Genomic DNA, 25,051 nt, shown 5'->3' with positions numbered 1-25,051 from the left:
AAAAATTCTGATAACGTGTGCAGCACCATTTTCCGCTTGTTAACACTATGTTTACTATGAACGGGTACTGTAAACATGGGCTGTAAGTAGTGCTCACTTTCGTGTACTTACAAATGCAGTGAACGAGAGAAGGGGAATTGATCAAGGGCTCGTTCCTTTGCTGACACAACCGCTTAAATTAAGTAGATTTAAATTAAAGGAATTGTCCTGAGAAAGCGCGATATACCGAACCTGCATATGCCGAATCAATATGTAAAGGATTATTGTGCATATCGAAGAGTTGTAAAATCCCCTAGAATATATTTTTAATATAAAAAAATTATTCAGCGAATTACCCACATCTTTCTTTCGTCATCTCCTTCAGATTCTGTATATCCTGGTTCGACTGTGGAATGGGTTTGTACACTCTCCTATCACACACTCCACGAAGTTCGTAAAATTTCACCCAGCAAGAAAGTAGTCTGTGAAGCCTTTAATTGTAGGCCTAGCAATCAACCACAGCCGAACGCCGTACATAAGAAAGACACACCAGTTCGAAACGCTCAGTCGCTTCGTATTTCTTGCCCATTCATTCGTTCACTCTTGTCATCAACCCAAGTCGGTGGCGGACCAATCTGGAAAGAGAGAGAGAGAGAAAAAAAAAACGATAGATCAACGATTCAGAGGAAGTTCCCTTCAGGCGCGAATTACATATGTCTGTTAAGACTATGTCAGATTTTCAATAATTTGATACAAGGCGCTGTCACTTCCTTGAGAGAAAGATCGACAACCAATTTGTATGGTGCCTATTTTCTTTAGCGCAACAGAAAGGTTACTGGTGAGAGTGCCATCCACGGAATGGTGACGTGGAAAACGCTGTGAAACATTTGTAATCAGAATTTTCCTATCTGCGGCGAAAATGAAGTCGTATGCACAAGTGACAACACATGCTGCAAACAGTGAGCGTGATTTTTCTCTTCTGTTACTAAATAAATGGTGGTGAAATTAACGACAGCAGAATTTTCAAAGTATCATTGATCAGTGTAAACCATGGGTCTCAAACTTACTTCAGGTAGCGGGCCGCAGTCACGAAATTTGGTCTCCCGCAAGAGCCTGGTCCGTGAAAAGTTTGGAGGGATGCAGACGGCCTTTCCCAAAAATGGGTCATTTGTGAAGGGCATTCGACGTCAGGTGTCGAGAAACATCGATACTGACATTCAGAACGACTGAAATCTGGACGCCGATTCTGAAGTATAAAAGCTTTTGTTCAATAGCTATGTTCTAACACATGCTCACCTCATGGGGTGCCTCACGAAAGAGATGCTTGAGACCAGTCACGTCTCTGTAGACCATGAACATACTTGTAAGGAAAGTAAAATAGTGGGACGATGACAGTCAAGTGCGGGCCGGGTCGCAAGCAGGCCGCCTGTCGCGTGTTTGAGAACCCTGGTGTAAACTGATTCATTGTTTCACTTTAGTACGCATTTAAGGTGCTTCCAACGTCTTACCATCAGTCTCCTCCAGCCTTGAGAGAGTTTTACGAGCAGCTCATCGGACTCCATGACGTAAGCGAGGCTGCCCACGGGCTGTGACGAGGCCGACTTGAGAAACGAAGCCGCGTCTCTCCACGCCACAGTCTTCCTCATCATGGGCCCCATTTCCGGCACTGGGGCTTCGTCGCCGTAGTCGGAATCCTCGTCTGCGCACACAAGACCGATATTCGACGACCGCAACGCTCGCGCTCACATTTGAAAAGGCGGGTTTGACCTGGCCGCATTGGTCGCAATCCGATGGGAGTGGAATGCGAAAAAATATATTCAGGAAGAACCAACTGTCTCTGTGCATGCGAGAGTAACTACTCATTCATTGGACTGCGATGGAATGAATACAATGGCTGTGCCCAAATGCCCGCTGTAGACTGCGAAATAATGCTGTGTTGAGTCGAGTGTGCCTTTTCTGTTGTCCCTGTCTTTAGCCTGGGGTACCATCAGGAAGAATGCAATACCAAGAAGTCCGCATTACCACCCTCATCGACAGCAAAGCAGACAGCGGCCACCTTATGTCCCATTCCAATTCTCACGTAGCCGGAAAAATAGACAGCTTGGGGAAGACGGCATCGGAGAAATATACGACGCAGGCTGCTTCGTTGTCCATACAATACGACGGCTGAGCGGAATGCTTGGACCTCGCCGGTATGGTCGTCTGCCCAGAAGTAGACGCCTTCTTCCGCGCCTAATGTAAGCTATGTCATGTTTTCATGGTGACTTAAAGATCATTTTGTTTTTTGTTTCTTTGTACTTCTTGTATTTCTTCGAGGAGTGAAATCCTGCCTGCATTTTCTTTTCTTTTTGTATGTAATGATATCTCTTTTTGTGCCAGTTTAACTATGTATTCATGTGTCTGTTTACTTGTTTAGACGACTTTACGAATGCTGTCACTTTTTTTTTGCCTTGTATTGATGGGATGTGGGGCTATAGTCAATTAGCTGCGTTTATATCGCAGCTTTTTTCCCGCATTCCGCACCACAAATGGTATCGTTGTCTCATGGATGGCTGTACAAGTGTAAACAATGTAACACTGTGGTGAAATAAACTTGAAACTTGAACTGTCTGTGACTGTCGGTCGACATTCAAAGGAGACAGCACTCCGCGTATTGCCGACTGTTCCCGTCAGCCATGCTCCGGGGACACGACATTTGGCAGCGGTGACAACATCGACTGTACATCCGCTAAACGGTTCCTGCTTCATATTGCAGGTTAGCCCACTCTTCTTTTACCTTCATAAACCTCTTGGGAGTCCTTGCTGTCACTGCTGCCACAGTGTACCATAGTGTGTTCTGTAGCGTATACCCCTTTGTGTTGTGAAACTTGCAAGTGTGCCTAGATAATCGTTGAAATGAGTTCTGGCAAACCTGACGCTCTGTCGGATATTTCTAAAGCCTTGGTTGAAAAGGCCCCAGCTAGCATTAAAGAGGTATCAAAGGTGCTTGTTGAGATGACCTCTAAATTTGTTGAGGCTATGGGTGACCTGAAAAGGGAGATGAACAAGATTGATGCGACAAATAACTCAATGAAAGCTGAGCTCACTTCCATCAGGCAGTCAGTCGAGTACATGAACGAAAGCTTTGAAGAATACCGAAATGAAATAAAAAGCCTTCGACTTGAGCTCAGCGAAGTGAAAAACCAGGGCCTTGAATGCAAGAAAGAGAACCTAAGACTAAACAAAGAGCTGCAGGAAACGAAAAAGCAGCTTACTGAACTAAATCAATACAGTAGGCGCAACAACCTTGAATTAAGAGGTATACCTAAGACAGAAAACGAGGACGTTCTCGAAACAGTCGCAAAAGTCGCATCTTCCTTGTGCGTCGAACTTTCTGACGGTGACATTGACGTGGCTCTCCGCGTCCCGTCAAAGGGCAATACGCCCCCAAACGTAGTAGTGAAGTTCACATCCAGAACAGTTCGAGACAAATTACTGAAGGAAGCTAGGAAAAAACGACTGAACACTGCCATGCTAGGTTTTCAGAATAGCGACCCAGTCTACATAAACGAACACGTGTGCCCCGAAAGAAAAATCCTCCTAGGAAAAGCCATCCAACAAAAGCGAGAAAAAGGATGGAAATTCGCGTGGGTCTCTGACGGAAAAATACTTCTACGGAAATCCGAGAATTCGAGAGTAGTGCATCTAACAAGTGAAGAAGATTTATCGCTAATAGTATGAGTGTTCTTTTTTTTTCCATAACTTATACCATATTCCTTAACAATGGCTTATACAATAAAAGAAGTTGACAATAATTGTAGAGCAAAATCTACATCAGTTTTTCATTGCAACATTCGAAGTATTAATAAAAATGGGGACTTGCTTTCTGCTTTCCTGTCGCAGCATGCGCATTCGTTCAATGTGATTGCAACAACTGAGACGTGGTTGCGAAAAGGTGAAACATTCAATTTTCCAGGTTACAGAACAGAATCAAATGCGCGCGACTCACGTTCACGTGGGGGCGGCGTTGCATTGTTTGTAAAAGATAACATATCCTATCGCAAAATTGAAACGGCCACATATAGTTGCAATGACATTGAATCCCTTTTCATTCGCCTTGAATATGACGTCATTGTTGGTGCACTTTATCGCCCCCCGAGCAGTAGTATCACAGGCTTTCTTGAGAAGCTGGAATCAATTTTCTGCGTTTTGTCGGGGCACCAAAATAAACCAGTGATTATAGTAGGCGACATGAACATAAACACATATGTTATGAAAGACAGTGACTATAGCTATTTGTTGCAGTCCTACAACTACTGTAACTTAATTACGTCACCAACGCGTATAACTTAGGTATCGACGTCCTTAATTGACCATGCACTGACAAATCTGGACACGGGGGTCACCGGAGGCGTCTACCTGGAGCCAATCTCGGATCACCTACCTATATTTGCCGCTTTAGATTCCCCAACGAGTACCACGAAAACGAAAAATAAAATTGTAACAAAAATAGATTACAAGATATTACGAGAAGAAATTCGCGGTATTAAATTCAATGAAATATACAACGAGGATATCGACATCGAAATTGATAACCTAATTAAAAAAACCCGCATTTCCCCGAAGGGGAGTATGAGGAAGTGCGAAGCACGGGCTGATGCTATGAGGCGGCGCGCACGACTAAACTGCAGAGCCGAGCGAAGGAGACGGCAGCGAGAGAGCACGCGCCAGCCGACCCACGGAGGTCTGGCCGTTTTTAAGTGCAAAGCACTTTCACTGATGATGATGATCTGTCTTCCGAACTCGTTCCAAAGAACCCGCAACGCGTTCAACTTGTTGGCGGCGTTGCGCACGCCCGAGATGGGGCTCAGGTTGTTGTCGAACCACAGTCGATCGCACACCGCGCAGCTATATCCGAAGCTGCGGTCCAGGAAGTCTCGCTTGAAGCGCGCGTCCGGCCAATCGAATTCGAGGGCCCGTGCTCGCTCGCGCATCGCGCGTCCCCGCGCCAGATCGGCTTCGGGGTGCTCGGCTCGCTTCGCACGCTTTCGTTCGGCGTCTCGCCGCCGGCCTGCATCACCACAGGCAATGCGCGGGGCGCGCGCAGCCACGGAGCGGAGGGCGGAGCGCGCGCAGTCACGTGGGGCGTGACGTCGCTGCGCCGTTGCTACAGACGCTGCTCTCCTCTGCTCGCGCCGTTGCTATGGGACGGCGGACACAGGGTCGCTTATAAAGTGCATTCGCACTTAATATCTAAAAATCGCTGTAGAAAGGAGTAATCGCAAGGTCAAGAAAGGCCGCCATGATAAACCTATGTGCCCCTGGATGACAGAACAGATACTTCAAACACTCAAGGCTAAAGAATACTGGCATGACAAATGGCGCCATAACAAAGACAATCCCTACTACTTACAGCAATTTAAAGTACAGCGGAATAAATCTGTCGCTATGATTCGATCACGCAAAAGGGAGTATTATACTCAACTAATTAGACAGACCGCTGGCAACACGAAAAAACTGTGGGAGATAATCAACGAAATCATAGGTAAACAACGTAAGCTAACTGTGCTTCCCGAAACCATTGATGAAGACGTTGTAGAAAATTTCAACGCATATTTCGCAGGTATTGGTCCATCCCTGGCTGAAAAATTTAATGACTCGGACAACCCTTCTATATCGCAGAGTCCTGTGCTTAAAACCTTCGTTATGTATAACATTCAGCTTGAAGACGTGATAGCAACAGTTAATAAAATGTCTACCTTCAAAGCTTCCGGATTAGATGGTATTCCTATTCGTATGATTAAAGAGAATATAGACATACTAGGACCAGTATTGTGCCAGTTGTTCAATCACTCCGTCAGCTGCTCCAGATACCCATCTCAGCTGAAGATTGCTAAGGTTGTCCCAATCTACAAAGACGGAGACCGCAGTGACCCTGCAAATTACAGGCCAATATCCTTGCTCAGTACCATTAATACTATATTTGAAAAAATTCTGACCAGTCGGTTCCACAAATTCATTGAAAAATATCAGGTTATGTGCCCGCAGCAACATGGCTTTCGTCCGAATCATTCAACCTCGTCAGCAGTGTTAACGTTAACTCAAAAAATTAATGTAGCTCTGCAAAATAATATACTTGTGTGTGTCATATTTTTAGACCTGAAAAAAGCCTTCGATACAGTTGATCACAACATACTTGTACATAAACTAAAACATTATGGTTGTCGCGGCAGCCCATTGGATCTGCTTACTAGCTACCTTCGTGAGCGAGTGCAGGTGACAAGAATGAACAATATTACGTCATTACCAAAGAATATGCGCACTGGAGTTTCTCAAGGATCCGTCCTTGGGCCACTTTTATTTTCATTATATATTAATGACCTCCCACAATCATTAGACACTAGTGAAGTTCTTATGTACGCCGATGACACTTGTATTGTTATAACAGCTGACAACATTTGTGATCTGGAAACTAAAGCAAACAAAGAATTGAAAAAAGCAAGCGAATGGTTTGTGATGAACAAACTTACTATAAACGTCAAAAAAACTAAATATGTGGTGTTTCGAACGCGCAGCAATATCATGCCTCCTAAATCACTAGATTTACGAATAAACGAATTTCCACTTGACGAAGCCAGGTCATTTAAATACCTTGGCGTAGTATTCGATAACAACCTGCACTGGCAAGAGCAAATAAATGCAGTTTGTACAAAGCTTTCCTCGGGATGCTACGCACTCTCACGAGCGCGTCATCATCTCGACACTAATACTCTGCGTATTTTATATTTGTCACTCATCCACAGCCATATCTCCTACTGTAATGAATCATGGGGTGCGACATACAAAACTTATCTTGAACCTGTACGCAAACTTCAGAAACGAGCCCTGAGAATAATTACCAATTCAGGCTACGACGAGCCTAGTCTGCCCTTGTTTATAAAAATGAATATTTTGCCCTATGATAAGGTACACGAATTAAAAATTGCCACGTGTGTTTTCAACGTTGTTAAAAACAACCTGCCTTTTCATGTTTCTTTATTTTGCACATCCTCTCGTGTGACCAGAAATCAGGTATATGGAAACTTTAATCTTCCCCCAACAAAGAATGCTTACGGACAACGTTTGCTACAGTTTTCAGGGCCGAAAATTTGGAATAAATTACCAGCAGAAATAAAACAAGCAAATAATTTTCCATCAGTGCTAAAAAAATACTTACTTGCTCTGAACAGTGTTTATCAATGTGAACAATCATGATGTCATTTTGGTGTGTGTGTCAGTAACTTGCTGAAACCTGTTAAAAAGACCATTCTCAACCAGTGATTTGTTTTTTGGGAGGATTAGCCAAGTATGTTTAACCTTTCATAAAAATGTAAGAATTTGCCTTGCTTACATGTGTTTCGTAAGTTTAGCTAGAGCTGTTAAATACAATCGTGCACTTACCCAAACTTTCGCTTTCCTTTTGTTCGCTCGTGCAAATTAAGGATGTACGATTGCTATCTATATGTATGTATTATATCTTTCTTTTGTACATGGAACTTTTATTTATTCATCTTTTTGGACCCGCAACTAGCCCTTGGCTATGGGTCCAACCAGTTTTGATATTTCTGTATGTTTGACGTCTGCAAATAAAGAATTGAATTGAATTGAATGTTGAGCCGAGTTGGTGCATTCATTGGTGAATGAACATCACCGGTGCATTCATCGGCGAACGGTCCCATTCACCATTCATTAGTGCATCAAAAGCCACTCATGCACCAACCTGGTTGAGAAGAAAGCGTTCGCGAGCGCTCACCCTTGTGCTCCTCCAGGATGCTTCTGGTGGCGTCCACCCAAGGCATGGGTAGTCCCGGTGTACCCGGTGGTCCAGGTGGTCCCGGTGGACCGCACTCGCCCTGGAAGATGGTAAATTGGAGACGCCGCAGAAGACCTATAGAGCACACACAGGGCGGATAGATCAGGGGCGGATTTCTTTACTGGGGGCACCCGTGACAAGCGAGTACGTGGCGTTGCCCCTGCTCAGGGGCCATTGCGTTGCGTTCTGTGCTTGAGGCCACGAGTTTGATTTCCGGCCATGCCGGAGGTCACATTCCGATGACGCACTATGCAAAAATGCTCCTGTGCATTGATTTATGTGCACAATGAAAAAATCAAGCGGTAAAAAGTACATGGGATTGAAGGCGGTCACGTTCATTGAGTTTGTAATCGCATAAATGGTCAAACGTTCAAGATTGAGCCTCGTAAGTTTCGCCTGAATTGCAAATCAGTTCTGAGTAAAGGCGTTAAGTAAAGACGACTTTTTTCAACTAAGAAGCTGTCCTCTCTGAGAGAACCGTATGGGTTTCTTTGTGGCTTCGTGCTACAAATGGGTGGCTGTCAGTGATCCATTTCATGATTTTAATAATAATAAATACTGGGGTTTTACGTCCCAATACCACGATATGATTATGAGAGACGCCGTAGTGGAGGGCTCCGGAAGTTTCGGCCATCTGATGTTCTCTAACGTGCACCTACATCTGGGTCTCTAGCATCGAAATGCGGCCATCGCGGCCAGGATTCGATCTCGCGACCACCGTGGCGTGTCCCTTTCATGATTCTCCTCCGTGTCTACGATAGGGGCGCGGTTTGTCTTGAACTGCGAACTGCTCTCTCTTGAGAACGCGACAGCGCAAAGAAAACTAACCTTTTGACCTGGAGGGCCCCTCTCGTAGCGCGGCGGACGATGTAAGCTTTCCGCTTTCACGAAAGCACCCTGCGAAAAAAAGAAAGAACGCGGCGAAAGCACAGTCTCGCCGACGCATTTCCACAGCACACAGAAGCTGTATATAGCCAACCTGGGCCAATCTGAAACACACAATACACCCAATTTTTCTACGCGCGCGGCTGCGCCTTCTGGAGCAGAATTGCCAGACTACACGTGGTATCCCTTTCCGACGCACATTCGCGAGATTTCGCTTGAATGGCAGCGGAAGCCTTGACGACTGCGGGAGTTACTGACACTGATGAAAGAAAGTGCTTGGCTCTGTGCCAAAAATGCTGTCCCTCGTAGACACACATGCGTTGGGTGTTATATTCGTACAAAATCTTGCACAAGTATACAAGAAAGGGATCGTCTGTGGATACGCCCCCCTTTATTTGTTCGATTACTGTCATTCTCATGGAACCCACATAAGTGAAAGCAGTCTTTCCTTTTATGCACAAAACTCCTCAAGCGTTAGATGATCCAGTTGCGAGAGGTATGACACGCATGTCTATCAAGTAACCTAAACAAGTCTCTCTTGTTTCTTTTCTCTTCTCTATTCGCTGCAATTTATGCAAAACGAACTTGCCGCGAAACTTATTTCAACTTTAAAATAAGAAAATCAGAAGCCCTTGCCCTATCGGAAAAATGGGAGCAAGCGAAGCTTGGCGTGTGCGTGGCTTACGTGCTACCTTTCTTACTTTCTTCCTTTCTTTCCTTCTTTCCATGGCCTTGCGCAATGCTCCCTTCTAACTGTTTCCTCCCTTTATGCCTGAAATTGGACCTTCATCTATGCGCTTAGCAGCGCAACACTTCAGTTCATAAAGGAAACAACGACGGTCATGCGTCGATGTCCAGGCCACAATCAAATGTGACAACGTGAAACGACAAGCGACCTCGATAAAAGATCAGATTGCCGTATCAGAAACGGCTGATTGCCTACAAGCCCGCGATCGACAGAGCATCAAATATTGGAAAACGGCGCATGCAAATGGGCATGTGACCGGCGCACCTTCGAGGGCCGCATTTCTGTACGCTCGCCGGCGCCGGGTTTTTCGCGTACATGAAGCCACTGAAATCTGAGAGCTATCAAAGCATCGCTTAAAAATTTTTTATGCTTATTTTATTCAAACAGTGCAATACTCCAACGTCCCTACCAAAGAAACATCACACTGCATACTATGGCGGATTAAAACTTAGTGATGTCACTGTGCAGAATAATCACGGGTTGTCAGTGGCAGGTGAGTTATACGCGCTACTTCCGCAAGGAGATACCGATCACCGTTTCAGAGCACGTTTGTAGGAATGTAGTGCAGGATAAACCATACCGGCGGCCCAGGTGGTCCTGGGGGACCGGGGCGACCGCGCTTCCCACGACGACCAGGATCGCCCTTGTCGCCTTTCTGCAAAACGCATAGCACACTTCCGTCAACTACACGACACTCTATAGTTTTCTGGCGCATCTCTCGTGTGACCGCAATATTTGCCTCAAGGAAAACTTCTCGAAGAAGAAATACATGCAGAAAAGTGAAGAAAAAGAAAAGATCCTGAGTCACAAACATTATGTATATTAACTATGTACGACGTTTTGCCAAAACCACGCCAACCTGCTACTGCAGCTCCTAATTCTGAAGATGAGTGGGGCGAAGAATCGCATTCAGGCAAAGGCTATGCTCACTTCGGGAACGAAGTCCTCCCTCTTGAAGGACGCTCCCGGTTCGCCCTTGAGTCCCGGTTCACCTTTGTCGCCCTGCACAAAGCACATCTTTCGTGGATTGCATGAAGTACTAGACTCCTTGCGGTGCCATGCAAAGGTTTCTCAAGTGAAATTTGTGAGCTTATAATCATCATCGCCAACAACCTGACTAGCTCACACCAGGGCAAAGGTCTCTTCCATGTTTCGCCCACAAAACCGGTCATTTGCTGATACGACCAAGTTAACCCTCCCCCACCGCGCGCTTGTCTTCTCTTGGAATCCAGTGTGTTACAGCGGTTATCTTGCCTTCACACTACATGCCCTGCCCATTTCTTCTTGATTTCTTAATATAGCGTTATTTAGAATAGGGCACTATAGTATATGTTTACAACATCGAATCAGTCATTCTATATTGAACGACGCCGTCTCCTTCCTTTGTAAACATTGAAACAAGCGCGGCACAAGGGTGACCAGTGCAGGTAAGCGCCAACAAATTCCAGTAAGAATTGCTATGTTTGCAGCGTCAGTGCAGTGAGACCAACGTCTCCACAAGTACAACCCAGCGACCACACCAAAATCCCAACGATTCCAAGCGAGGGTCGTTGTCACCATTGCGAACCAGTACCGACAATGCCCACTGCTTTCACGCTGGGAGACACCGGAAGACGGTGGTCTTTTGCAATAAAAAATGCCGGTTATGTTGCGAACTTCCGTTATCTTACTAATGCTACAGTCCACAATAAAAAATAAAAGTTCGGAGGCAACTGCTCGGGTGACCTGCTTCAACGCGAGCAGCGCACTCCGAAGTTCCATAAACTGCAACGATAAAGCTGGCGACGACCTGCCTGTGCTGCTCTGTGCGAACTGTCTCTTACAGCCATTACAACGTCAGAGACAGAAACACTCACTAAACAATGGGCGCAACGAGACGCACCTTGAGCCCAATCAAGCCACGTGGCCCGCGAGCGCCTTCATCGCCTTTTTCTCCCTGGTGGAGAAACAAAAGGCAAGAGTAAGCCAATGTATAACAATTCACACTGCCTTGTGCTTAAGCATGCATACCTTGAGCACACAAAGTTGAAGGGGCCCTGCAACACTTTTCCAAGTAGCCATGGAATGGCTTCATTAAAGGAGCTTATTTCCTCACGAATCGACCACCAGAATTTGTTTTTAGAATCCGTCCGTTAAGAGCGGAGTTAGAAAGGTTTGTCGCACGCTATAGTTGCTTTCTCTCTTCCCTCGTCCTGACGAAAGCGCTGGAAGCTAAGCAGGAAGAGGTGGCACGGGGGAAGAAGGTACGTCACGCGCGCCTCGTGACCTTGAGCCAAGTGACGGCCTCCCGCGGCGGCCGCGGTAATTACCGAGCGCGCCATGTTCAAATCAGCCAATGGCGTGGCCAGTGGCAGTGACGCCGTAAGCATCATTTTTGTCGCGAGAAGAGGAAGTACTTTTTAGCTGACTTTGAGACTTTATCGTGAATCCCAGGGCGCGTGCTGCGCTATAATGTTTGGCGCGCGTGTTCTCGGGAGCCTCGACTACCGATCGGCAGCGTTTTCTGACCATGCTGCAAAAGTGTTGCAGGGCGCCTTTAATGTAGGTTAACTTTGGCACGACACGAAACGTTTGGTAATTAATACCTAGATGGCAAGTCACATTGCCAGCGAAAATCCAGAAACATTTTCTTTTATTTACGAATACTGTAGGCCTATTTTAGTTTGTTCAATTGTTATGTGTTCTACTGCCTTAACATGATTTTATTGCTTCAGGGCGGTACTCAGGAATTTTTTTCGGGGGGTGTTTGTGTGTAGAATGGCTAAATTTGGCAACTGGTGGTCGCTATGAAGCGTGCAAGTATTTTAGTGTCACCCGAAAAGTTAAAGCATGAGAAAATTTCGGGGGGTGTCAGAACCCCCTCAACCCCCCCTTAGTTACGGCCCTGTATTGCTTGAACTTTCGTTTTATTGAAGTTACATTGTGAATTACTTTTTATTATGCCTCCCTGCTTGGTCTTTCGACCGCAGTATTCTGTAAATAAATAAATAATAAATAAATAGGTGTGGCAACATATATTAATGGATGAACGGTACATTGTAACAGTACACAGAATGAGCAATACAGGGCATACAATCGCATGCACCAAAGGCTTTACAGAAACTATTCATGCGTTGCGAATGAATGCAATATAAACATATACTACGCTCAGTCTAAAAAGGTTTCAAGCCCCTTTGCAAGATCCTCACGCTGAAAAACATTTGCTGGCGAAGAGATTTAGCCAAGGAAAAGAGGCTTACGCCACGCTTACACCTAGAAGCCTTGCACATTCAGACCATGGCGCCAGGGACGTAGCCAGAAATGCATTTTCGGGGTGGGGGTGGGTGGGAGGGAGAGGTCCAACCATACTTTATGTACGTTCGTGCGTGCGTTTGTATGTGTGCGTGTATATATACTCAAGCAAAATTGAAAATTTTCGAGGGGGGGGTGAACTCCCTACCCCCCCCCCCCCCCTTTGCTACGCACCTGCATGGCGCACACGCTGAATAGAAATGACGGGACACTGCCGAGGATACACGCGCTGCTTCTGTCACGCACTGAGGTGTACTTAAAGGGACACTAAAGTGAAACAACAAATTAGTTTACACTGACAAATTATACTCCAGTGTTGTTAATTTCACCAACTTAGGGTTGTTACTAGATGAGAAAAGCAATGTAAAATGTTTCACTTTTAAATATCCCGCCGAAACCTCTGATGGTGACGTCGCGCATTTCAATGTGTTTTTCCCTAGTTTGGCCCCCCACATTGGCTCAACGAAATTTCCTGAAACTTGGTGTGTTAAGTCTCTGGCTCTCTTAGGAGACAATTCACTTCAATTTCACCGATAGGGAACTACGTAGGCCCTAGTAGACGCCATAAAAATCTATCGCGTCAGGGCGAGTGATGCAGGAACTTCACGGTTGCGTCGCCACCCGCATTTTCGTTTTGGCGCGTTTTCTCGCTCACTAACCGTCTTCTCGCAGCAAGCGTGGTGGTTTTTTTGGTATCTTGAAACAGTAATTAAATAATACGAGGAGGAGGAGGAGGAATAAAACTTTATTAGCAGAAACCAGCAGGTTTCGGTGGCCGGGCCTAGGCATCACACGAGACACGAGAAAAATCTTTTTTCTCTCTCTAGTGTCCCTTGAAGTACGCTGCGATTGTTTCATGGGTTTTTACTGTCAACAAGGCTCCCGTATTGGGAGCCGAGATGTCATTAATATTCAGTTCTTGTGGCCAGTGCACCTTTTCACAATTTTCAAACAAGACGGAAGTTTTGTTTGGCTTTGCGCTGGCGAATATCGATGAACATCGATAATACTGACGTTGTTGATGAGAATGACGTTGGTGTGATGAGTAATCCTTGAACAGGGAATGTCGTAGCAGCCAACGTTTCGCCAAGGGAACTTGTCTTTGTTAGGACAGCAGCCCTTATGGCTATGACGAAGACAGGTCCTCTTTTCGAAACGTTGGCTTCAGCGACATTCTTTGTTTGACGATTTCTCGTCAAGGTCAGCACAATATATTTCGGCATGCGCCAGAAACGAGCGAGGGTGCATGTTGCCAAAAACATAAGATCTATCACGAATGCACAGTAATACGCACTCATCTTGATTGCACTTATCTGACCTTGAGGCCCGGCTCGGCCGACCTCTTCCAGGGTTCCGTCTCGGATGCGGGCTTGTCTTGGCTGCCGTGCGGCTCCGCGCGTTCCGCCCACGGTACACCAGATGCGTCGTTCTGCGTTCAAACAAATTATATCTAGTGTGCATACAAGCGATCCAGGCTATAAAAGCTAGCATGAAGACGCCGACCGGAAGGAAAATAGCGATCGTATTTTTGCAAGTGCTTCGAATGCGCTGTTATCAAGTCGCATTCGAAGCAGTTGCAAAGGCACTTGTAAATTTGTTGGTTTGTAGCATTTTTCAACAAGGGAAAAAATTAATAGTAACTGCGCGAGAGGTATAACGCGGTGTTTAATATTGTTGTTTGGACAATGGTCTAAAACTGTCATCAGTAACGTAGTGTTTAAAAATAAATGCTTCAGCTAATAATCTCGGGTCGTATTCTTCAAACCGTTAATTCGTAAATTTTATCTGCCATTGCCTGGTTGCCTAGGCTCGTATGTCCGGCAACAGCATCGGCTGTACACTGTGCTCACGAAGAATACTAGAGTAAAGGGCTTTGTGAGTACGGGCATTATGTTAAAATCGTTTGTAGGATAAAACATTATCTCTGCTTGATTTTCCCAGGCCTTCTTCAACCACGGGAGATCGCAGCGACGTAACTTACCTGATATCCTAGAGTGTCCTGGCAAAGCGGCACAAGGACTGGTACGCTGAAGAGCCGCAGAGTCTGAATGCGACCCTGAAAGAAACAAATGTAGAAAAAAAAAGTGCTATTCAATATGCTGCATCCAAGTCGCATTCTCATACGAATGAGTCAGCTTGATAAGGCAGTGGTGTTTGATGCAAACATGCGTGCCCACATACGTGCCTATGCTCGTAGAGGACAGAATCGTACCAGAAATGTACCACCGAGAATGGGGCCCGCTTGTGCCAGGTAGAGAGTGGAAGCGTGGTCGAACACGAGCTCTTTGGGGATGCGGGTCACGTGCTGCGCCATGCGCACGTCCTGCAACGTGCTGCAGTTGAGCAGCTCCAGACTCAGCTGGTTCCCGGTCGCCGTCAGGCTCAGTCTGCGAAGACAAACGCCACTGTACTGAGAGTACGACACTTCCCGGAAAGACACATGTGTAGGTTTCTCTTTTTTTTTCTGAAGCAGTTCCAGACCTTTTACCTCAAACGCCGAGCCTTTCCCCCACCTTACCCCAAGCTCAGCCGGGCCCTCCAGCTCATATTCCCGGACGTGTACACTACCCCCAAGTGCCGGTGCCGTGGCATTCACCCGGCTACGCTTCCGCATATGCTGTGGGAGTGCCCGGCACAGTATAGACACACTAACGCCACGACCCTTTCGTCGAGGCTGCGCGAGGTTCTGCGGAGCTCCGCTCTCGACGAACAAACCTGCGCGACCCAGCTCGCCCGTGAGGCGGCGTCGAGGCAAGCCCTTGACGTCCTCCCTAAACCTTCTGGTTTCAGCTAATAAAGGTTATTCCTCCTCTTCCTGAAGCAGTTCCAAACACTGACATGGCTTTGTGGTACTACACCTGCTTACCACGCAGAATACCCGGGTGCGATTCCCACCCACACTGAATATCTTTTTTTTTTCATCTATTTCGATTGTTAGCTCACAACCAACCAACGACGCCGACATCGGTATTTTTGCGAAACGAGCTCTTTAACGCTATCGCGTTGAAAGGAACTTCTCAGAGCCTTACTTGCATATATCGCTTTCGGCGCTATTCGTGGCAACGTGCCGAGCATCACCTGATCCATCCGTGCGGTCCAGTGGCCTGTTTGGGCAGCCGGAAGGTGGCCAGGCGTTGCGACCCGAGGTGCATGGACACGTCGGTGTAGTAGAGGCTCACGTGGGACTCGTCGCGGGACACCGCCAGCCCCAGCTGAACCAGCGTCTCGGATGGATTCACGACGGCAAACAGGAACTGCTCGTCCTGGATCGAGCTGGAAGGAGCGTCAGCAGCGTGTCCGGGGGCGTAGTGAGCCGCGGCCGGCCGGAAGACAGCCTGCAGAGACGATCGCGGGGTGTAACACGATCCTTAACAGCAGTATCGTAAGTAGAGCAACGAAAAAGCGCACATGAAGGAAAAGACGAACGCGGGCGTAAACTGATAACTGATTTTATTGAAGGCAGATCCACAGGTTACCCTCCTTTCCTCTAAAAATACAAACAGACTTTTTATTCCTCTTCTGATCTTACGTAACTAGCATATGCTACACGTGCCTGTTGTTTTTTTCATAGCTATTGTTGTGTATAAGCTGTTATCCTTTTTTTTTACTTTTTCGCCTGTTAATCATAATTATGCACACATTTTTGCATCTAATGGCTCGATTTACGGAAAAAGCGGGATGTCTGATCCCTACTTATATTCATAATCACATTTGTTTTGTCACGTGTGACTGGTTGTTGATGTTTGTACGCGGGTGATCGGCGCTTTGTCAGGCATTCTTTGCCTTTACGGCGATTCCCTCGGCAACTATGTATACTGGCTGTCTGAAATAAATATGATTATACCAACAAGATGTGCAGGCGCACCGTCACAACGACCAATGGAGATGATAAAACATGAACTCATGAAACCAAGCGCGACAGAAATTTCATTTCAGCATTGTACAGCGCATTCGGTGTGTCGCTTACACACCCCTCACCTGCATGCTTTAAAAAATGCTAACGTTTCACGAGCTGTTTTTTGCCAGCTTCGGCCAAGGAGTATTGTATTGCGCATCGGAAACTTGGATCACAGTTGGAGCACGCCAAGCAGAGCACGCCATGCGCATGCACATGTATTGCAGCGACACCTTATTAGTCAGGTTTTTTGCGTGCTTCCTGAGTCGGTCATTAAGGCAACGCTCCATCTGCCCGATGTATACTTTGCCGCAGAACAGAATAATCTGGTACATGACATCGTTCGCACACTGAACAAAACGTTTTCCGTGGTTTTTTTTTTTTTTTTTACAGCCCACATTTTTTTTTTCTGCACAAGTGGTGTGATGGCTCAGCTGAGTAAGCTTGTTAGGGGCCGATAAAACCAACGGTAGTCTGTTCAACGTGCCGTTGGCTTTTTTTTTTTCCGGTCCCTAACAATCTCGCTCAGCTGAGCTGTCACACCACTTGTGCAGAAAAAAAAAGTGGGCTGTATGCAATGCGCATCACGTTAGGTTGCAAGGCGATGCTCGCGGCACTCTCAGCATGCAGTCGAGTACGCACGTGCAGGGCGAAGTCCCTGAAGAGGGCCGCGGGAAGCAGTAGACGGTAGGGGAACTTGACGTCCGCCCTGGGGCCGAACTCGAGTGCCAGAGACGGTCCGGACTCCGGGTCACCGGCGGCGAAACGCACCGTCTCCGGCGACGCCGCGCTGCCGCTGGGACGGACGCGGCGTAGCAGGTCCACCTCGGCCGCTGGGTAACCTGCACGCCTTTCGTCAATGCGCTGTGGTGCTCGGCGACGTCTGTCATGTCACTCAATAGTTTTAGTTGGCCGTCCGCAGCGGCTCTGTGGGCGCAAGTTTCTATTGGAAATGGCTGGCAGCGTCCGTCCACAGAGCTGCTGTGTACGCCCAAGTATGAACCAACTTGCCCAAACACAAGTCTTGCTATAAGCCCAACTAATACTGTCTATCGTCGCGCAGTGAAAATGGCGACTAGTTCGGCAATATGTCGAGAAAGTTGAGCTAGTCGGTAAGGATTCGCCATAAAGGACAGGTCGTGTAAACACGGACACAACAGAAGAGAACAGGACAACCCAAACGTCGTACTATCAACTGAAAATTCGCACTGCGGCGGAAAAGAAAGAAGGCCCAGAAACTCATCTGCGCATGCACATGTATTGCAGCGACACCTTTCAATCGGGCACACCTGCTGATATACGCGAGGGACGACAGCTTAAATATTTAATTTCTTCTCTATGCAAGATAATGGACGGTTGGCTCACGCATGCCGCTACTATCGATATGCCAAGCATCGGTCATTAGACGCGTTTCTTCGTTCCTGTGCCTGTACAAAACTGCGCATTCGTCGAATTTGGGCGCGCATTGAAGTCTCGACAGTGCCAAGAAAGATTAGATGGCGATCCTCTGGTTAACGACCTTTTACGCGCCATTAATATCTGACTAAAACATCGACCTGGCTGCCCTACGTAGAAGGCCGCAGCTGAAAGGAACCATATAAACAACACCAGCGCGGCAGTCTAAATTTGTTGGTGTGTTTTACAACACAAATGTCTGTTCTGATTTTGTCGTTGACCTGTTCATTCTTTCGCTGCACGGCGGCGCATATATTACCGAGCTTATTGACAGCCGTAAAAATAACTTGACACCGTTTCTACTTCGCGCTTTCTTTAGCCTAAGCGATAAGTCCCGGCCTTTGCATTGTCTTGTTTTCTTCACGTATGCCCATGTTTGCACGTGTCACCACCTTTAATGACATCAGAAATCGGCTAAGAGATTACATTTCAGCTGCACACAGAAAAGCAGTGCACCGCGGCTCTATGCGGACTAGTCTTCCGCCTTTATAAGTACCCACCCTATTTTTGTAGCGTATCGCAATAAATGTCGAGCTATAGCATGTAAGCACAGCTCGTCCATGCAAGACAATGACAGCACGGTCGTAATGTTGTAAGGCCCAGCATCGTGCTAGACTGGAAATAAACGGATATTCTTCAAACCATAGATTAGGTGTATGAAATATACTATTATTATTCTTTTTAGGAGAGGGGGTAAGCATCTTTTATGTGCGTTCGTGCGTGTGTTTGTATGTGTGCGTGTATATATACACATCCAAAAAACAAAAGTGAAAATTTTCGTGGAGGGCGGGGTGAAGCCCCCCCCCCCCCCCCCCCCCCCCCCCCGGCTACGCCAATGAATGCGTGAACTTTTATCTGTGGTGTCGGCCCATTATGGCGCGATTAGAGTCTGTTTCAGTAAACACGTTTACAATGTTTACCTCAAGACCCTTTAGATTTTGTTTCAAGACGAATCACATGCGTCAACGCCATGTTTAGTATACTTCTCATCGGCAAGAACATAAAGTGTTCAATTAATGCAGACGCGTTAATTAAAAAAGAGCAATCACCAACAGCGGCCGAGATGTCGCGCAGTGGAAAAGGCAAGGAGCGGGTCGATCTTTGCGATGTCGCCAGCTCGGAGGCCATGATGCAAAAGACGTACACCGTAGACACGTATCTGAAACAGGGAGAGCGAGAGAGAGAGAATAACATTGCGAATACCAATGTGAGCTAATAACAAAGCGCTTCTAGAAAGCCATTCGCATTATTGCGGGAAGAATGCACCAGGATACATGTATTTGCCTCAGCAATGCTCGTTAGCTAGCGTTTGTTGTGTCACTGCGCAAACGCGTGAACAACCAAGGTGGTATATAGGCACCGCATCTGCGGCACTATAGTACAGGTAGATATTAGAACCAACGTGTGGGAGCGGGATATTTGGTATTCCATATTTAAAAAAAAAAAAAACGCCAGGCCTGCGCGGAAAGCGCAGCACACGGTCACAACGAAAGCTGGAACAGAACCCGTTATACGACGAAAGCTGGAACAGAACCCGTTATAAATTCTCTTGGGGCTACTAATACACACTAGCAAAGTACCCACTACGGCATAAATCATAATTTTTGTGACCATGGGAAGCACCCACGACGCCATTATTCGTCATTCTGCGAAGAAGCGAGGTACCAGCTACACATCTGTAGGGCATTATGTGCACTTTGTTGATGCGACGGCTGATGACGATGAAGAATTATGGCTGACACCTTCGTAATGGGTTGAAAGCTTCAAACGACTCACTAGTTGCGTAATTCGCATTGTGTGACGCCCGGTCGTTATTTCACTCTCCCACCACGCTATATAACACACGTTAACGTGAGAAAGAGAGACAGAGAGAGAGAGGGAAAGAACTTTATTGAGACCCCGAGGAAATGGATCATGGGGGCCTTATGGGCTTCTTTGGCAACACAAGTGCATTTGCGAGGAACCCACTGCGCTATAAACCATCATAATTTTTGTGAAGTAGGGAAGCAGCCACTATGCCATTTTTCGTCATTCTACGGAAAACCGTGGTACCCGTTAAACACCTGTAAGGCATATGTGCCTGATTACGATGAATAATTATGGCAGAGCTCTTTGTAATGGGTTGGAAGTATTCAACAACCCACTCGTTGCGCAGTTCGCATTGTGTGACGCCTGGTTGCAGAATTCGCGTTGTGTGACGCCTGGTTGTTATTTTACTCTTGTACTACGCTATATCACATATGTTAATGTGGTTCCTTTCCGACATGAAGCTTCTATAGGGTCTTTTTGCAAAGCAGTTTCAAGCACCGGCATGGCTCTGAAACCCCCTCCCAACAGTGCCAGAGCCATGCCGCTGCTTGAAACTGCTTTGCAAAATGAAGTAATTTTAAATCACAATGTTGTTCATCCAGCGGTTGACGGTATATGTGTGCTTACATGTTTTTGGTGTCTTGTAACATAATTCGGTTGTCCCCGTTTGTGTGACGTACAACCGGAAATAAATAATGAAAAACCCGGCATGGCTCTGAGGTAGAATACGGGGCTCCCACGCAGAGGGCCCAGGTTCGAACCCCGTTCTACCATGTATATTTCTTCTTATTTCGTTTTTTTTTTCTTATTTCGCGCGATAGTGGTTGCGGACACCGGCGGCGGACAACTACGGCCCCAAAAACGGCCGTTGTTGTGATCTCATAACAGCTTTCGCTGTAAAATGCGGGCAGCTTCTACTAGTGGTGCAAGGCTAGATTAACAGAGGAGCTTTTGGCCGACCTAGGTTATTAGAAATGTCTTAATTAGAAGGTCCTACTTAGCAATGTCTTATTTAGTATGAACTTAATCAACACTGGTCTTAATTAGCAAGGTCTGAATTAGCATGGTCTGAATTAGCGTGATTTTAATTATCATGATCATACATAGCATAACCTTAATTAGCAAGGTCCTCTTTCTCTCTGTTCATGTCTCTCCATTTCTATTTATCTCTCGCTGCTTCTTTCTCTCCTTTCTCCTCCGTATGTCTGTTTGTGTTTCTCTTCTGTTTTGTCATCAGAAGGCACAGAGATTCAAGAAACGTCTACATCGCACATCCATCGTGCAAACCTCAATGGATGTTCTGGCCACAATCCTTATTATCCGCCAAATTACTAGGCAATACAGAAAAATGTACTATAACTATCCTCATTTCTCGAATGTACGTCGCCACGGTCTAGTGGTTACGGTGCCCGTCTACTGACCCGAAAGGTCGCGGGATCGATTCCCGGCCGCGGCGGCCGCATCTTCGATGGAGGCGAAAATGCTTGAGGCCCGTGTACTTAGATTTGGGTGCACGTTAAAGAACCTTAGGTGGTCGAAATTTCCGGAGCCCTCCACTACGGTGTCCCTCGTAATCATATCGTGGTTTTGAGACGTTAAACCCCAACAGGTATTATGCGCGTCACCAAGAGCAAACTATCTATATTTATAGTCAACGCTAATATGAAGCAAAGGACGAAGAGAGCGCCCGCCAGCCGAGTTATTTGCGTTGCACGCGCTAGACGCAGCTTAGATTTCTGGTCACACGAAAGAAAATGGTTAAACGGCTACGCTGTTGAAAAGTTTAGCGCCGAATCGTACACAGCAGAAGCGACAAGGACGAGCGCAGTGCTCGTCCACTGCGCTCGTCCGTGTCGCTTCTTTGTCTGCTGTGTACGATTCGGCACTAAACCTTTTAAATATGGATACCAGAACGACAAAAAGTGTAGTTAGTTGGTAGGGATTTGTTGACTCGTTCGGGAGTCTTTACTAGCCACGTATATGACTCTTTAAAGAGGCGCGTAATATCTCTTTGGGATTCATTATACTCTTTTCTGAGAGTCGCGAGACCCACAAGAGAGTTAACGTGCCTCTTTAAAGAGAGTCATAGACGTGGCAAGTGAAGACTCCCCGAAAGGAGTCCCACATACTCTTTTTTTTTTTCTTAAGAGTGTAGATAGCGACCACTATGATTTTGACTATGCCACATGTCGTCTGGTGCATGTATGCAACTGGAATGGCTTACCTGAAAACATGAGATGAACTCTGCATAATCTTCGGGGGATGCGGGGAGGGAAGCAGGCTTCTGTAAAGACTGATAACCAGAATGGTCAGTATGATTAGCAATGCAGGGAGAGAGAGGAATAATGCGCTAAAGGTGTGGATGGCCCAATTTGCGTGTTCGCAAAGGATTAGGCAGCACTGCCTATGAACCCTTCAGCAGTAAAACAGCAATGTCTTTGCAATCCCTTTGTCTTGCGGTGTGTCATACATAGGCCAAACAGGAAGATGCCTAAATGATAGATTAAAAGAGCACAAGTACAACACAACGAAAGTGGTATCGGGGCATCTAGGTATCCATTGCAGAGAGTGCGGTTGCGCACCTCGATTTGAAAGCACTGGCGTCATGTACAAGTCAGCTGACAGGTTAACAAGGGCCTAGAGATTAACAAAGGCCTAGAGAAGCCCTAGAGATTCAAAAGCATGTGTCAGCATGCCTTCTGTTTTGCTTTCAGAGAAGGATGCCAGATTTCTTTGAGAAACCGTTTTGCACGCGCAGTAGAAGTGACCGCGTGACGCACTGTCATATCTTTTGTAACCTTCTTTCTTCTGTTTATTCATGTGAAGACGGTATTTATTCTGTGCAGATGCTGAATAAACTTTCAGTTGTTAGTGCGCCTTGTGTAACGTACGTGTCCTTCTCGTCTGGTCTGTTGTTTTCGCCGGCGCTGTTTTACTGCGACTATGAACCAGCTAGCCCAAAAGTACATCTTGATTATAAACCCTTGCAGTCCCAGTGTGCCAGCTTTTAGGGGCAGTTACTGTTAGTACAACCGATTGCGACGAGGAGAAAAAGTATTACTCGGCAATTCCTTCGGTTTTTAGCTAAATCATTATGGTAGCAGCACGTCCCAACAGTGAATATCGCAGTTTTGTTGTTGTTGTTGTTGTTGTTGTTGTTGTTGTTGTTGTTGTTGTTGTTGTTGTTGTTGTTGTTGTTGTTGTTGTTGTTGTTGTTGTTGTTGTTGTTGTTGTTGTATATAAACCTGTGACCATGGTTCATATCCAATGCAGGAGATTGGCCGAGTAGTGGGTGCATTTTTCCGTTATGTTCTGTAGGGTAACATTCCTAGATGCCATAGTTAATTAATACATCGATCTGATTTGGTAATTATCAGTAATGAAATATTTCAAGTTGGCAGACCCTGTTTATTGTCTGTTCGCCACTACAGGGGAACAGACAAAAGACTAGCAATTATAAAGTTATTGGTTGATGGTTGGCGTGGAGGGTGTGGTCGTGTATTAATAAACATACGTGTTTTAAGATATGTATATTTCACTTCGACGTAACAAAATACATACAGACGGACAATTTACTACGCACCTTGCGGTTGATGTAACTCTGTCGCACTGACAAGTTCATAAAAAGACAGTCACGAGCGATACATCTTTAAAAAAGGTACGTGACATCCCCGTTATGATGTTAATTTAATTACGCATTTTTGTTCTTCGGAATAGTGAAGTATTGCTTGCGATTACGAATTACATAGATCACAACAACCACTCATGCTCTTGTGTGGTGAAAAGATTCAATCCTATCGCAAGCACAATATTTCTAATGTGATTTCACAGCCATAAATAATAGACTCCAGTGACCCAGACGTCGTATGTTGTCGATGACCTATTTTCCCGCGACAGAAGCCGTAGCGTAAAACTGAAAGAATAACTAACAAGTACGCTGCAAATCAGGCAAATGGAAACACTTCAACAACACGCACTGTGCAATCTCTCTTTCTTTAGAAAAGAAATCTTGAGTTTGCTATCAGGTATCTGAGTCTTGGAGACATATTACAAAAAAAAAAGGTTTCGCTAAAGTGTGCCTGATGTGAATGTGTTTGAAAACGAGTTTCTTTGTTCCGAATATTGCCAAAGTAGTTCCGCGTATTGTGTGCTGTGGTCTGCCTCTGATATTTAACTATCATTATGAAGGTACTACCCAGCTACTTTTCAGACCACTCACGTATAGCATTGTTCGAAGAAAATGTGATTTAGACAGCACCCAGACGACCTATGCCGTAAAAGCAGAAATTGACCCTGAATTTAAAATTAATTCATTATGCCACCACATACAGCGCACGCAATCATTACAAATCATCACACAGCAGAAACAGCATGCAACGCACACAAACGCAGGTAGAACGTGAAATTGAGACTTAAGTGATCGGTGTGAAGGCTAGTTCTCTTGTTGAAAGGTGGCTCCAGCGACATTACCTGCTCAAGTTCTGATTGTTAAGATGTTTGAACAAATATACATATATCTTATCGTGTATCCTACTCATACCTTACTTTTCTTTTTAAACTTCATTCATAATGTTATGTCAGCGCACAACAGTTTAAATATTCGTGTTGGAAGTCATTTGCCTCATTTTTGAGCAATTGAAATGTTTTGTTCAGAGAGGGGGACACCGGCAGGTGGACTTGTCAGAATGACCTCTTCGAGCAACTGTTTTTGCAAGTTCACGCAAGCTGGGCGTCCCACTCACCTTACGAAGGCGCCGCCGGTTTTCTGTGCACGGAGGAACGACTCCCAGGGATGGACCACAACTGCGACCGGCGCCTCGCAGACGCGACTGGCGGTCGGCGCGTGCGCAGAAGAAGAGACGACCATCCTCTCCCCTTTTCCCGAACCGTCCCGCGCCGGGAAGAAAACGTCCCAGTTCGAGGCCGTCCGGTGCTCCCCAAGAATTCCTAAAAACCAATCTAATAGTGAAACTCCCCTTCATGAACTGGTCACTCTCTATGAATCGTTCAGTGAGCCGAAAGAGCAGATACTCGCGCCACCCATGTGCCACATCAAAAGAAACACTTCAAGAAAAAAAATTTTCAATGTATATAATAGTTTCATTTTTTGGCAGTAGATAGCGCAACAATCTGTTAGTTGAAAAAATTTAGTTCAGTA

The 25,051-nt window shown here is 46.0% G+C and overlaps 1 protein-coding gene across 1 annotated transcript; it reads right to left on the bottom strand.

The window, feature by feature from the left end:
- Positions 1 to 356: 356 nt before the first annotated feature.
- Positions 357 to 24,775, bottom strand: LOC119400490 (collagen alpha-1(XVIII) chain). The gene is made up of 15 exons (XM_037667549.2): positions 24,636 to 24,775; positions 22,118 to 22,186; positions 19,134 to 19,243; positions 17,272 to 17,471; positions 15,813 to 16,069; positions 14,947 to 15,121; positions 14,716 to 14,790; positions 14,053 to 14,163; positions 11,326 to 11,379; positions 10,374 to 10,445; positions 10,024 to 10,098; positions 8,639 to 8,707; positions 7,751 to 7,850; positions 1,488 to 1,678; positions 357 to 614 (listed from the first exon to the last, which is right to left on the bottom strand). Exons 1-15 carry the CDS (start codon positions 24,758 to 24,760, stop codon positions 543 to 545), a joined length of 1,755 nt encoding a protein of 584 aa, XP_037523477.1. The 5' UTR covers positions 24,761 to 24,775; the 3' UTR covers positions 357 to 542.
- Positions 24,776 to 25,051: the final 276 nt, after the last annotated feature.

The sequence above is a fragment of the Rhipicephalus sanguineus genome, chromosome 7 (assembly GCF_013339695.2).
Source record: "Rhipicephalus sanguineus isolate Rsan-2018 chromosome 7, BIME_Rsan_1.4, whole genome shotgun sequence".
Lineage (NCBI taxonomy): Eukaryota > Metazoa > Arthropoda > Arachnida > Ixodida > Ixodidae > Rhipicephalus > Rhipicephalus sanguineus.
Note: the sequence above shows the minus strand (reverse complement) of the source record. Positions and strands in the feature narration are given on the sequence as shown.